This window comes from Rhipicephalus microplus, chromosome 8 (assembly GCF_043290135.1).
Source record: "Rhipicephalus microplus isolate Deutch F79 chromosome 8, USDA_Rmic, whole genome shotgun sequence".
NCBI lineage: Eukaryota > Metazoa > Arthropoda > Arachnida > Ixodida > Ixodidae > Rhipicephalus > Rhipicephalus microplus.
Window position 1 is genome coordinate 104,251,342 of NC_134707.1, and position 16,504 is coordinate 104,267,845.

The 16,504-nt window shown below is 45.9% G+C and overlaps 1 protein-coding gene across 1 annotated transcript in view; it reads right to left on the reverse strand.

The window, feature by feature from the left end:
- Positions 1 to 2,153: 2,153 nt before the first annotated feature.
- LOC142768707 (uncharacterized) overlaps positions 2,154 to 16,504 on the reverse strand; it is a 31,875-nt gene continuing 17,524 nt past the window's right edge. The window contains exon 4 of the mRNA XM_075870716.1: positions 2,154 to 2,324. Coding sequence (XP_075726831.1) covers positions 2,200 to 2,324 — 125 coding nt within the window. The 3' untranslated portion in view covers positions 2,154 to 2,199. The remainder of the gene's footprint in view (positions 2,325 to 16,504) is intronic.

Here is a 16,504-nt window from a genome sequence, read left to right on the forward strand (position 1 = left end):
TGGCTTGTGTCAGTGAAGTTTTCGCATACAGCTGAATTCTCTCTATTGGGTAGCTTGCATTAGAAAACAAAATATAGTTACTGTGACTTGCCCTGCACCGCTACGTGGTCCTAAGGGAATACGCACAGTAACATGTGTGCATTTGTAATAACGGACCATAAATTTGTTATGATAATGACATGGTCTGACACCTGAAGGCAATATACGCTTGTAGCATGCAATATGACTGACATTAGAAGCTGTACTCTAAAGCCTTCATACAGGATGTATGTATTTGTGAAGTGAGACGTATTTACACTGCAGTTCACATTACACGAAGGTATTTCAACTGTTTTTATTATAAAAGCTTTTTAAACTTTTCAATTATTAGATCGCAGACGAAATCATGATTTTTTGCTTATTACAAGCAGTGTGTACGCCAACACCAGAACTTCTGCGGAACCAGCTATGTAACGCTCTTGCAGTGAATGATTTTATGTGAGCGTAACGTCGAGGCATTAATTGCAATGCTTTGTAGCTAATATTGTTACAGAGAAATAAACATTACGTATGTATTGCTATGAGGCATGTCTCGCGAAACAAATATTGTCGTCAGGGTTGGCTAAGGTTTTAACGCGTTCGATGCTCTACCACTGAGCTACCAGAACAGCTATCCCCCCAGACACTTTATTGAGTACCTATATAAATTTAAACGTGAGAGTGTCAGTCAGCGCCACTAGTAGCCATGGCGGCGAGCGTGGCACACTTTTTATGAGCCTGCTTGGCGTCACGTAGCACGTGAACCTATTACTAATTGTCAGGTTCGGTCGCAGGTTCGGATCCTGCCCACGGCAAGTTATCTTGTCACCCACTTTTCTTTCTTCTCATTTATATTACAATCGGCCTATTAAATTCTCCTATACCCTCCTTGGCATTATTGTGCGTTAGCTCTCAATATTATTGTGTAAAACAACGAAGAGCGAGCCCTGATGTATATACACTTGTTTTCCTTATATATATATATATATATATATATATATATATATATATATATATATATATATATATATATATATATATATATATATATATATATTTCTTCGAATTAGGCGTACTTTGAAGAGTGGGCAAGTGCCAGAATAAACAGACATTGTGCCACCCTGTGCAGGTGAAGCCACGGAAGCCACCTTTGCACTCCTCCACCCAAATTCGGTTATGACGATTGTGATAAATAACTTCGTAAATTATGTTCGGTACATAACACCACCAAAAATTTATAGATGAGTCAGCAATACTTCAGAGACCAGCAGGGCATATATTTCCGTGAGCAGTGTACCTTAACGTTAGTACAAACAATGATTGTGATCGAAAACACACGGCAGAGTTATCGCCCTCAAAAATTTATTGTCTTTTTGTTTTTGGTTATTTGGAACATTACTGAAAAATTTCAAGGGGACATGGCTAAAGGGAAACATCGGTTGTCTCGGCCGTGCCACCCATACAACAGTAGTAGCACCAGACAGAGGACACTTACGCCGATGATAAAAACGTTAAAATCGCTTTCACGTTTTATTTTGCACAATGGAAAGAAATGATTGCATTGAAATACAATGAGCTGTTCAAACACCAGGGCTTCAGTTCGAACTAGTCGTAAGTTAGAGCTAACAAAATTCAGGTTAAGGAACTTCTACTGTAATCTAATGATCCAGCAAGCTATTTCAATTCGTCACTCGACAGCACATACCGTGGAAATGTATGCATGTGATAATCACAATCACTTCATTTTAAAAAATCCAGACGCCTGCGCTCTGAGATGAGTGTTGGCTTTAGGGAATACCGCAGGCCAACTGAACAACGGTTATGAGAAGTCCACGATGTGCCCACAACTTACAAAATGATGTCTTAACACGCTTCGTTGCTTGTTTTGGACTCATGAAATGCAGCAAAAAGAGATGTCCTCCATCTGCTTCACGTAAAAAGAATTTTCTCAAGATTTTAGATTTTTCGAACCTATTTCTATTGTTACCAGCCAGTGCATGTTCATGCAGGGTAAGGCATTCTCATGAAGCCCAATTAAAGTATTCGACGTTCTAAAGGATTTCGTAGCGTGATAACTTAAATCAGACTTGACTACAACGAAAAGATATGCAGTAGATTTGGTGCATACGAATTATCAACGCTTCTTTATTTATACAAATTGTTCTCGTTTCCTTTCTTTGTTCACTGCGAAATGTAAGGGTGATACTGTTTGCCATGACATTTTTGATTGAAGTACTTCTCACAGCCACGTGTGGGTCCTCTTCGGAGGTAACTTTCTCGTATGTACATTTCACACTTATGAAAATCTGAAAAAGGAATTAGGGCACCCTGAAGCTTCACCTTTAAGACTCGAACGTGATAGCGATATCCAATTCCGATTGCGTACTTAAACACTTTGTGCATGAAAACTTCTAGATCTTGCAATGCGCCCACTACGTGGAGTTAGAAAATAGGTGCAGTAACGTAAGTGCCTTTGGCAGTGAGCTACCGTCTTCGAACTAAAAAGTCATTAGAATAGTCGCATGTTCTGGCACCCGATGGCAATAGGTGTTTGTACAACGCCTTACTGCAATGCTTCCTAATGTACTGCAAAGCATTCATACAGGACGCACGTGTTTGTGAAGCATGAAAGTTACTATCACAGCATTTCTAACAAGAACACATTATTGTCACTTTATTCACAAGCAGACACGAGGCCGCGTAAAAAAACACCCACTTTCCACGCAAGTGACCCGGGTTTGGTCCCCACTCGGGCCCTGGATTTATGATGTTTTCATAATCGCGAAGCATTTCTTAGCGAACTTCGGTGACATTGAGCGTATCTATCTATCTATCTATCTATCTATCTATCTATCTATCTATCTATCTATCTATCTATCTATCTATCTATCTATCTATCTATCTATTTATCTATCTATCTATCTATCTATCAATCTATCTATCTATCTATCCATCTATCTATCTATCTATCTATCTATCTATCTATCTGTCTATCCGCCTTCGACATTTAGCTCTCATGGCCGTTATAACGTTGGTATCGACACCAAGTTTCGTATGCCATAAGATGACTCTACGACAAGCATAAGTGAATAGTCATAACATGAAAATCACGATATAAATGCCACGAATGTCATGATTTACATTTCATGGTGCGGCAGCTCTTGCGGTGGTTTCATTCACATGGCATGTCGCAAGACTTTTATGGTACGGCATGATTGCATGGCGAACACAACGACACACACAAACATAAAAACATGACATGTGTGTTATGTAACAACACAACTACGTGCCACGCTCATGATGCGCTCTTGGCCATTTCGCTAGTGCCACATATACCAGATTTGGTATTACGGAACGTAAATAGATGACAAAGGTGTGATACTGGTGAAAACGTGATAAACATGAGATGCGTGTCATGTAACAACATGACTACATGCTTCGTCCATGATGCACTCGCGGTCGTTTCGCTAGCTTCACATATACAAATTCGGTATTACGTCACATGAACGGACGACATAGGTAAATGACACATCCAAACATGATAATCACGACATGCGTGTCATGTAACAACATGACTACAATCACACTGATGATGCGCTCGCGGCCATTTGGCTAGCTTCAAATATGCCAAATTTGGTATACGTGAGGCCAATGGATTTCAAAGGTAAGTGACTGATGCAAACATAATAGTCATGAGATGAATGTCATGTGAAAACATGACTACATGCACAATCAAGACACACATACATTTCGACGTGAAGGGGGTGCGCGTGCTCGCTGGCGTTCATTTCGTCGCGTCACGCCGGCGTTGCCACGCCAGGCACTGTTTCTGCCATATACTCGCAGGCGCGCGCCACACTGCGTTGCTTTGACGCATGGGCGTTTCAGCCCGTACGGCATCCCTCCGTCACGAAAAGAGGGAAACAGAGTGTTTTCTGGGTAACACATCGGCGCAAAATTCAGCATGTCGCATTTCACGCCGGGTCCGTCGGGTCGCGCCTGGCATGAGACTATAGAGTGCTTGCAAGTTAACGTAGCGTCGCTGTGCCCAGCGTGCGCGCGCGTCAATGCTACATTGGAGTATATTGGGCCTTTCATGATGCGCTAACGGCTGTTTTTTTAGCCCTACATATACCAAGTTTGATGCTATGTGACGTCAATGAATGACGAAATATATGACTGGTGCAAACGTGATAATCATGACATGCGTGTCATATAAGAACCTTGACAACGTACCATGCTGATAGCGTGCTCACGGATGTTTTGGTAACTCCACAATTACTAAATTTTGTACTACGTGAAGTGAATAGATGACGAAGGTAAACGACACATTTGACATGATATACATGACTCTGAAGTCATGTATAGAGGGAAGGGATTTTAATGGCAAAGAAGAGAAAAGTAAGCCCCGTAACTGTCTCTCAATGGGAGGACACCTCAACAGTAGCTCACAAGGGGAGGGGGTAAAGGAGGGATTAAAAGTACAGGATTAAAAAGTAAAGAGTTAGAGAGAGAGGCGCAGGGACAGCGAACGACGGAAGTCAGGAGAAGACAGAAAAGATTGAGATGGTCGCAGGGGTCCGAGGACGAGGCACCACTCGACGAGAGTTCTTGTCGGTGTCAGGAGATGGCATAGGGCGAGCCCAGTCGGCCAGAGTTACGCTGCCATCGGAAATCGGCGTCAAGAAATGGCCTAGGGCGAGCCCAGTCAGCCAGACCTACGGTGTCGTCGGCGATCGTGAAAGCACAACCAATCGGCACGGAATCCAGCGAGTGAGTGACATGTACGGCATCAGTTATCTCCACCTCCTTACGTTGTGCTGATTTTAAAGTAACATATCAACTTTTCTCATTCGTGCTTCGCATATCATCGATTCCCACTGTACGTGAGATCTGCCAAAGTTTTTATTTGCATCATTTTTCTATTTTCGTTTGCCCATTAGTTGGTACTTTCTTGCTCACAGCCAACGATGTCAATACCGGCTCTGGCGCCGACACCATTAGTGTTAGTTGCTATTCCTCTATTCCTTGCTATGCCACTAGGGATTTAGAGCAGTCAGACTCATGCGCACCAATATATATATATATATATATATATATATATATATATATATAAGTCACCAGAAGAAGCAAACAAGCAAACGAAAAACGATGCTTTATTGCCAACGTTACGGCCAGGGACCGGCCTTCGTCAGGGCATACGGGATGTTGACGTATGCCCTGACGAAGGCCGGTCCCCGGCCGTAACGTTGGCAATAAAGCATCGTTTTTCGTTTGCTCGTTCGCTTCTTCTGGTGACTTATAACTCGACCGGAATCCAGGAAGACTTTCAAGAAATATATATATATATATATATATATATATATATATATATATATATATATATATATATATATATATATATATATATATATATATATATATATATATATACTGTTACGAGAAGGAGAAGGAGGGGTAGTCACCGATGTATTTACAGGCGGTTAAGCGAGCAGCGCCAGTCATACAGATTAGCTCGCGCCAGTCTATCTGCTTTGTCTTCTTCAACTCCATGCACTGGAACGTAGCATGATGCCCAGCGGCGGAGGCACCATCCCGGTGCTTTAAAGATCGTTATCTGACGCATTCTTGTAGGGCTTGATCCCGCGAGACGTGTACAATATCACTGGACCGCATAATAGATGATGCCGGATAGATGGGGCTGATCTCAAAGGTGACAGTTATTACTTTACACAACATACGGTAGGATCCCATGTAACGAGACAGAAGTTTTTCTGATAGGCCCAGGCGACGATGAGGAGACCAGAGTAAAACGAGGGTACCGGGAACGAAATGTACGTCTCTATATTCCCCATCGTACCGACGGCAATGGTTGGTTTGCGACGCCATAAGCCGAGCGCGAGCGCGCTGACGGGCATGATCGGCTCGCGCAATCACGTCGTGGGCATACTCGCTGGTGGACGAGGTGTGAGCCGAGATGACTGCGTCCAGTGATAAAGTCGGCTCTCTTCCGTACAATAAGTAGAACGGCGAAAATTCGCTGTGCCGTGACGGGATGAATTTTACGCGAAAGTTGCGTAGGGTAAGGCAAAGCACCAGTCTCGAAAGTCGGGCGACACGTAAATAGCCAGCATATTTGTTAAAGTGTGGTTAAACGTTCCGTGAGGCCGTTCGTTTGAGGGTGGGGAGCTGTTGTCAGTGTGTGTTGCGTAGAACAAGAACGCAGAATGCTGGCGACGACTTGGGATAGAAATGTACGGCCACGGTCTGTGAGAAGCTGTCTCGGAGCACCGTGAATCCATATAACGTCCCTTAATAAGAAGTCACCGACGTCGATTGCACAGCTGGTCGGTAGAGCTCGCGTAATAGTGTAGCGTGTAGCGTAGTCTTTAAAAACGGCTATCCATTTGTTTCCCGATATTGATGCAGGAAAAGGACCAAGCAGGTCTAACCCAACACGGTAAAATGGTTCCGTGGGTATGTCAATCTGTTGAAGATGGCCAGCGGGTAGCAGCAATGGTGTTTTACGACGTTGGCATAGGTCACACGTGGCGACGTATCGGCGTACCGAGTGAGCAAGGCCTGGCCAGAAGAAACAGCACCGGATGCGCTCGTACATGCGGGATACGCCAAGGTGTCCAGCCGTGGGAGCGTCGTGAAGTTCGATGAGAACACAGCGGCGCAAATGCTTAAGCACAACAATGAGAAGGTCGGGCCCGTCTGGTCGGAAATCGCGACGGTATAGCACACCCTTTTGAATGACAAAGTAGCGGACGAAAGCATCATTTGGGGAGGATTCCATACGGCTGATGAAATCAAGCAGCACTGGATCACGCTTCTGTTCTTCCCCAATAATAATGAAGTCGGACACTGACAAAATAGAGTTTTCCGAGGGCTCGTCAGTATTCTCACAATCGTCGACAGGGTACCGGGAGAGGCAATCGGCATTGTGGTGTAGGCGGGCAGATTTGTATACCACCGAATAAGAAAACTCTTGCAGGCGCAAAGCCCAGCGACCAACGCGGCCTGATAGATCTTTCAAAGAGTTGAGCCAGCAGAGCGCCACCGCCACCGCCCATACAAGAGCCAGGCACTCACGCTCTGTGATCGAATTATTACGTTCAGGGGCGGATAGGAGGCGGCTGGCATAAACAATACCGCAATCACGGCCATGTTGTTTCTGAGCCAGCGCTGCGCCAATGCCATGTCCGTTTCCATCTGTATTAATTTCCGTAGGGGCAGCAGGGTGGAAGTGAGCCAGAATCGTAGGAGTTGTGAGAAGAGCAACAAGAGTCAAGAACGCAGAAGCCTCTTCGGAGCCCCATGAAAATGGGACTTCTTTCTTGAGGAGCTGCGTAAGCGGCCTCAATATGTGCGCAAAATTTTTCACGAAGCGTCGGAAGTAGGAGCATAGTCCGATAAAGCTGCGTACATCCTTCGCAGATCGTGGTACAGGAAAGTTTTTGACGGCGCTGATTTTTGCCGGGTGTGGGTGTACACCGTTGGCGTCTACTAAATGGCCAAGTACTGTGATTTGATGGCGTCCAAAGTGACATTTGGACAAGTTGAGATGCAGGCCAGCGCGACGGACGATGCCTAAGATGGCTGAGAGGCGCTCCATATGAGTTTGAAATGTTGGTGAAAAGACGATGACGTCATCCAAGTAGCACAAACAGTTGGATCATTTCAATCCTCTGAGCAGGAAATTTATCATTCGTTCGAAGGTGGCTGGAGCATTACAAAGGCCGAAGGGCATGACCTTGAACTGATATAGGCCATCGGGGGTGATGAATGCCGTCTTTTCATGGTCCATTTCATCTACCTCTATATACCAGTAGCCAGAACGAAGGTCTATGGAGGAAAAATAGTGGGACCCATAGAAGCAATCAAGCACATCACCTATACGTGGTAGAGGGTACACGTCTTTTTTTGGTAATTTTGTTGAGGTATCAATAATCAACGCAGAAACGCTATGCACCGTTTTCTTGCGGACTAGCACTACAGGAGAAGCCTAAGGACTGCAGGATGGCTCAATGACGTCCTTGGCGTTGGCGAGCATTTTGTCGACCTCACATTGGATAATTTGACGCTCGGCCACCGACACTCGATATGGATGCCTATGAATGGGATGCTCTTTACCAGTGTTCATGCGGTTAGTCATATTGGTAGCTTTCACCAATGGACGGCCGCTGAGGTAAAAAACGTTGATGTGGGACAGCAGGACCCGGTGGAGCTCATCAGTCTGCTGCGGCGTTAAGTTCGAAGCGATCATCGACGTAAAAGCACCGTCGGAGCAAGCGGCAGATTGATGTTGAGCGTGGGGGTCTGAAGGAGCGGCCATCGCGAAAACATCTACCGCATTGTCTTCTAAGGTGCAGAGCAACGCCAAAGAGATCCCTTGTGGCAGAACTTGAGGTGTCAAGCTAAAGTTGACAACTGGGAGGCACGTAGAATTTCCTGCGACGGACAGAATGATGTGCGGTAATGCAACGCCACGGTTTACGAGGACATCGGTGATAGGGGTCAGAACATGGTCACCGTCGGGAACTGGTGGTATTGAGACGAGCTCTATGAGGTCAGTGTCTGTGGAGGGAGGCGTGCGTGTACCGTTGTGCCGAGGTGACTCGGCCGTTGTGCAAGAGGTCCTGTTGCGGGCAAGCGTCGACGAAGGGTACTGGTCGAACAGTTTATGAGGGCAGAATGCGCGGACAGGAAGTCGAGGCCTAAGATTACGTCGTGGGGGCAGTTATCAAGGACGGTGAAGTGGACAACTGTGTCGATCCGCAATGCTCACACGAGCGGAGCACATTTCAACGATAGATGCTATTCCACCATCCGCAACACGGACGAAGTGAGTGGTCGCAGGTGTGAGAACCTTCTTGATCTTGCGGCAAAAATCACTCGTTATCACGGAAAGTAAGCGCCGGTGTCGACATGAGCAGTCACACGTATGCCGTCTACTTGTACGTCTATAAGGTTTCATTTTGTCGGTATCGTTAAGAGAGGATTTTTTGTCAGTCCGAGCGATGCAGCGTGACCTCCGGGGCCTGCAACACTTAGTTTTCCGTCGGGGAACCTCGTGGGAAGGCGGGGAAGACGGTTGGTGGGGCTGTGGAGAACGAGACTGGCGGCGTTGGGGGTATGGAGAGTGGGAGTAGCGGTGTTCAGAAGCAGGTTCCTGGGAAAAAATGGTCACGGCTGCTCTCATCGCGATCGGCAGGACGTGCATAGAAAGAACGAGACTACGGTTGTGCAAAAGGAGGTTATACTAAAGCTTCTGGAGCGGTGGTCCCGCATACCGGCCTGTGTATCAAAGTGAAGGTGCGGCGGCCATACTGCTCAGGACAGAAGGAGAAAGCGAGTGCCTTGTAGCGCCGTAATTCTCTGCGCTCTTGCAGTGGTTCAGTATTACAGTGACAATAGAAAAATATATCCAGCACCGCATAAGAACTTCACAGCAATGGAATAGGTGGCATTACGCAGAGTTCAAACAAACACATACACGAACTTACATATGTTACATGTATTCTACCCCACATCATACAGAAATATATGTCCGCGGTGTGGGGCCACACCAACTCTGTTTCACATCACATGGGAGTGTACACATCACAATGAAGAACACCACAACATAAATACCACAGAGGTACAATGGAAGGCACTGTTGTCCAGCTCAGCTATTGCTGATCATTGCTGGCTGGGCCAACGGGTAGAAATGTTGGCTAGGACCAGTGGAGCCCTGGAATAGGAGCCCGACCATTTGAAATGATCCGCGTTATGCGCGAATAATGTTTTCTCTCTCTCTTACTTGCGGCCATGCGTTTTGTTCTAGCTACTAAAACACCTGTTTATTATTCTTAGGAGGCGAGGAAACACTGGAAGGACTTTATTGCCCATAAGCTTTACTTTCTTTTTGACACTTGGTGTTTTATGCTTGTGAAATGCCAGGCGTGCGCGGAAAGCAAAGCACAGTCACAGCGGAAGCTAGAAAAGCAGCCTTTCAGAGCCTTTTCTAACACTCTTTCGGATCCTACAAGCACAATGCTGGGTACCCACATCGCCACAAATAATCATAAATTTCGTGTAGTAAGCAAACATTCGTTATGCTATCCTTCATAATTCATTGAGGAAGAGTGGTATCCGCTACAAACTTGCTGGAAATCTTGTGAAGTTCTTATGCAGTGGCTGACGATGATGAAGAATTATGCCTCAAGAAATCTAAACGGATTCCAACATAATGCGTACTTCAAGAAACATTAAAAAAAAGAAAAAGAGCCAGGAATTAATTTCCAAAATGGTAAATAAGTATGAGACATACATCCCAGATTAATCGGGTTTGACCAACTCGGCTGTATGGTCGGCTCCCAAAATCATGGTATAGTTACTATATTAGTGATTATTTCCTATTTTTATCACTTTCCAGATCTTTGTAGTTTTTTATAATGTTTTCCTTGTTGTACTTTTTTTATTATTTAGTAAGTAATAGCGCAGTTACCGGCCATAGGATACTATATGTTTTCTTGCCAATCCGCTAGAGTGAGTATGCGCCATGGGTTACAGGCTACAAAAAAAAACAAAAAAACGAAGTGGATATGTGCCACACTTAATAGGTGGGTAAGAAAAAGTTTTCTAATGGGTTGAAGCATTGAATGGCTTACTCATTACGCATTTCGCATGGTTTGACGCCTGGTTTTTTTTACTGATCTAAAACACTTGATTACTCATATTATTGATATTGCTTTCCGACATCCACCCTGCCTAAGGCCAGTTTAGAAACGAGTTAAATGTCCTGGCGTGGCTTAGCGCTAGAATACTGGGCTGGCACGCAGCGGACCCGGGTTCCAATTCTATTTGTCATTTGTTTTTTTATTTACTTTAGTTCATAGCACAGGTTTAATGTGTAACTTATAATGCAACAAAAAGAACAAGGCGGATGTTTACAAGATATCTCATGGAAAATAAAGTGCACGAAAGAACTATATTTCTATTCACTCTTCGCGCAAACTGCGCCAGAAACATTATACCGACTAAACATAATGTTGAATCTCGCAACAAAAATGCAATAACACTAATAACGAGCACTGATAACGAGTTACCTGAAACCGAAACCCGTCAAACAATATCTTTTTCACTTCACAGATTTTGGAAAATGATCTCTCTAGTGAGCAGTGAGCGCACATTCTCTTATCAACATTTCTCATTCAATTCCTTGTAGATGCTGTGAATTTTCGTTGTATTGTATAGGCTAGCAATATTCTTTAATAGGCTCTAAGTATGATTGTCAAGTGAGCAACAGTCCAGCAGGTGAGGTTCCAACTGAACAAACAATGCTTTTTCAAACACTGTTGTTACAACGTCGACCAAAATGTTTGCTGATCTTCTATTCGAGAATTGGAGGTTCTTGCGTCGATGTTGCAGAACTCTAAGTTTTTTTTTCTGCGATACTGCAGATCTCCAAAACAATATTTGATGGACCAACAAGTCTGCCTCGGTTCTTTGCTTTTAGTCTGAGAGTTCACTCGATTGCAGCGCAGCACAACTCTCCTCACAGCTTGTGACTTTGGGGGGTGGGGGGAGGTGACTCTCAGATGAAAAGAAGATAAAAGTGAGTCCCGTAACTGTCTCTCAGGGGGAGGACACCTAAACAGTAGCTCACAAAGAATGAGGGTAAGAAGAGAATAAAAGGGATAGGAATTAAATGTATAGAGATAGAGAGAGGGGGAAGGAGAGAGCATGGCGCAAAAACAACGACATCCAGAAGTGAGGAGAAGGAAGGAAAGATAGACATGGTCGCAGAATTCTGAGGACGGGGCCCCACTCAGCGAGAGCTCTTGTCGGCGTCAGGAGATGGCGTAAGGTGAGCCAGTTCGCCAGAGCTGCGCTGTTGTCGAAGATCGCGGGGGCAAAACCAGTCGACACGAAATCCAGCAAACGGGCCCCTGGTAACAGCCCGCACCTTGCGAGCCACAAAACTCGCTATGTATTCTACGACATAATTAGAAAACGCTGTAAAGCTGTCAGGAAGGTCTACACGATGAGTGCAGTCACGCTCGTCATACAACGATTCTTATAGCGATGACCTCCTTTGCGATGTAACTGCTGTTGGCGACTCGGCAAGGCTGACGACACTTGACAACTTTAGGACAGTCACCTTATCTCGGCTGTAGTTTCCAGCATCTGATGACATTACCTCTGTGTGAATGGGGAGGCGCCTATATGCGGCTCTGAACTGGCAGGCTGTAGGGTTGTTGTTGTATCTTCCCTTTCCCCCCACACAAGCGAAAAAAATGTTTGAAATTATCTTGTGACTTCTCGTGTGTCAACACAAACTTCAATTTTTTGTGGCCACAAATGCATCGAAAAGGGCATCTACACTTCGTATGCAAACGGTAAGGCCGACAAACCCCGCTACCATGCACTGTGCAGTAGGATTTCTTTGGGAAACCTGAAACGTACAATAATGTTTCACAGCGTCTCTTCACACACGCAAGAGCAAAATATCTGTGCAAGCGAATGCATTTGTAATCACAAACCTATGTGATGGAAAGCGAGCGAGCAAAGCACGCCTATATATTACGCGTAGAAAGTTATGCCTGGTTTTGGCCTCACGCAATTTGCGCAGCCAAATGCCGCGCAAGAGCCAACCATTGTCTCTAGAAATGATCACAGTAGTCTTCCAGAGCCATCATGTTCAATGAGAGGAATAACACGTGACATAACAGGCACCAAAACAACGTGAAATCTACACACGCCACAAGGCGCTCACGCACTTTCTGCTCTGAGCAATATAGCGGCGCGTCGGCTTCAGCCGCGCAGCGCCTCCTCCACTCCAGACGTTTTAGTATAACCTCCTAGGTTGTGCAGGAGGACCCCAGCGACTCCTGCAATAGCGAGAAATGTGCCCGATTCTGTGACACGAGATGCATATCGGCTTGTCATCGTGTGTTCGCCATGCGGACGGATTACGGAACGTTGAGGGAGAGCCGGTCAGAAGGGGACGTGCAGGCGTGTATTGGGGCTGGTAGTCGGTGCGGGGGGGCGGTGAGATAGAGTGAATTCCCAAGCTGGCGATTTCCTGCCGGACGACTGCTTGGATGAGAGGTGACGTTATTGGAGGAGAAGGTTCAGGGGACGTTGGTCCCACCTTAGCTGAAGTAGCCGCTTCAAGTTCCCGCCTGGCAATTCGCGTCAAGTTGTTACAGGTGTCTGGTGGATGATATGTGTCGACACGAGGACACCGCAGTGGTGTTAGGGAGGCGCTGGAACTGATGGAAGATGCGTATGCTTTTAGCTTGTTGGAACCAGCGGCATTCTTGAACGATCGCAACAATAGATGACACATTGTTGAATACCAACAAGTTGAATGCATCGTCGGCAAAACCTTTTAGGATATGCGCAACTTTTTCAGGTTCGGACATGTTTTCGTCAGCTTGGTGGCATAGTGAGAAGACAGCCTGAATGTAAGTGGTGTAGAACTTCGTGGAAGACCGTGCGCGAGTCGGCAACTCATTTTTTGCAGCATCACGACAACCAGAGATGTTACCAAAAAGCTCACGGATCTTTTCCTTGTACCTGTCCCACCTTCTTATGTCATGCTCGTGGTTGTCAAACCAAACACGAGGGGTTTCATTGAGATAAAACATGACGTTTGCGAGAATAAGCGTGGGATCCCACCTGTAAGTGGCGCTGACGCGTTCGTAGAGGCGTAGCCACTGGTCGACGTCTGAACATTCGCTGCCCGAGAACACGCCGGAATCTTTGAATGCGGGAAGCGTCACGAAAGTTGTGGTGGGCGCTGGGTTGACAGGCCGGGCAGAAGGGCGGGCGACCGGAGAGGATGTAGCCGAGTCTTGAGTGGTCATGTTGAAAGCCACGAGGGAGCGTCCGCTTCGGAATTCCGTGGCGAAGATGGGGATCGCACAACTCTACCAAATATGTTACCAGAAGGAGACAGACTCGAAGGGGTACTCACCAATGTATTTACAGCCCCGGTTAAGCGAGCAGCGCCAGCCACACAGATTAGCTGGCGCCAGTCTATCTGCTTTGTCTTCTTCAACTCCATGCACTGGCACGCAGCAATATATATATAAATATATATATATATAAATATATATATATATATTTTATCTATATCTTGTAAGGCGAGATATAATGGTGACAATTGAAAGCAGGACGCTTCACAAGCGTGTAAACACATCACTAGTGATTCAGTATAACAGAAGGCATGAATAGTAATTCCAAAACTATGACAAAAGTAACTAACAAATTTTACAAAAAGCAGATAGCAACAATGAAAAAAAGTCAGTTTCTTAGGACTAAAGCTAGCTATCAATAATTTCAAGGGCTGCGAAGAATCCAACAAAAACCGAAGAAAGTCGATACAGTGAAAGCGCGTAGCGAAAAGCCTGCGTGTTTGATGAATTTTAGTTGGCCGTGATCATGCTAGAACATACTTCTGCAAAGAAAAAAGAACTTTAGCTTGCACAAACTTTCCCCCATAGGTGATGCTACAGCGTTGAACCTTTGTTTATAATAAGGTTCACAGCTTTATCTGTCATGGTCTCAAAAGAGACCTCATTCTACTGCAATAGGTGTTAATTTATTGAAAGAATAACCGGACTATTACTTGCCTGGACAGAGTTATGTTAGGTAGTGTTGTAGCATGTGGTTTCTAGATATTGTCGCGGGTTATAAATACAGAAGGAACACGGGCAGTGGGACTTGTAGAGGCGCTCTCAGAGAAAGCCGCTAAGATTGTCCTCTTCTTCACTTTGCTGTGCTGCGCCTCTCGAGCAAATCCGCGTTCTTCGCTGTCGTCGCTATCTCGCCGCCAAATGCAGCTATGCACGTGGCATTACCTTCCCGCCAGAGTGAGCGTAGCCCCGATGCTCAACAGGTAGAGATGCGGCCAGCGAGTGTTTACATCACTGAGAGTGGTAAAGTTTCATGCGGACGACGTGCACTGTCTCAGGCAGAGGCTGGCGATGTTTCGAACAGGAGAAGGCGTTGGGCACGACTTCGTACGTAACGTCGCTAAGACGGCGCAAAACTTTGTAGGGTCCGAAATATCGGCGTAGGAGTTTCTCTGAGAGGCCTCGTCGTCATACAGCAAACCAAACCCAGACTCTATCTCCTGGTTGATATATGACGAATCTATGGCGAATGTTGTACCGTTGGGCGTCAAGTTGCTGCTGGTTCATTATTCTGACGTGGGCAAGCTGCCTTGCTTCCTCGGCGCGCTCAGTGAAGTCTGCGGCGTCTGTCTCTGAATCATTGCAATCGTAAGGCAGCATGGCATCAAGCACTGTCGTAACTTCTCTGCCAATCATTAGTGCGAACGGCGACATTTTTGTTGTTTCCTGGCGCGCCGCATCATACGCGAATGTGATGTACGGCCATATTAGGTCCCAATTCTTGTGTTTTACGTCCATGTACATGCAAAGCATATCAGCGATGGTCTTGTATCAGCGAAGTCGTTCTGTAAGCCCATTCGTGTGTGGGTGGTAAGCTGTCGTCTTCCTATGCACTGTGCCACTGAGCGTAAGCACAGCGCGCAAAAGCACGGCTGTAAACGCCGCACCTTTGTCTGTTATGATGACAGCTAGAGCACCATATCTCAGAACAATGTTCTCAATGAAGAACTGGGCCGCTTCAGCTGCAGTGCCACTCGCCATTGCCTTGGTCTCCGCGTATCGGGTTAGGTAGTCCGTCGCCACTACAACCCATTTGTTGCCGCTGTCCGATGTTGAGAATGGGCCCAGCAGATCCATTCCGATTCGAGAAAACAGGGTTTCTGACACGGGCACACGATGCAATAGCCCAGCGGGTTGGACAGGTGGTACCTTACGCCGCTGACAGTCAATGCATGTTCGGACGTAATGTTTAACCTCTGCTGCGATTCTTGGCCAGTAATATTTTTCTTTGATGCGTGTCAGTGTTCTTGTGAAACCGAGGTGGCCCGTAGTGGCTTCGTCATAGCATGTTTGTAAAAATTTGCTGTGGAGAGCTCTAGGAACTACCAGCAGATAGCTTCTACCTGTTGATGAAAAGTTCTTTTTGTACAGTATTCCGTCCTGTAAACAGAATGACGATAAGTTCTTCGAAAACACTCTTGGTGCATAGGCGGCTCGTCCGTTCAAGAATTCTATAAGCGAGTTGAGCTCCCGATAATCTTGTTGTTGCCGACAAATGATAGCTGCATCAACAACTCCTAAAAAACCTGGGAAATCATCATCCTCTATAGCCGGTGATTCAATCGGTGACCTTGACAAACAGTCGGCGTCGAAGTGTTGCCTTCCGGACTTGTAAACTACGGCCATGTTATACTCTTGGAGCCGTAAGCTCCATCGTGCTAAACGTCCAGATGGGTCATTCATGTTGGTCAACCAACAAAGAGAGTGATGGTCGCTTACGACTTGGAAAGCGTGGCCGTACAAGTACGGGCGGAACTTCGCAACTGCCCAAACGACGGCCAGACACTCCTCCT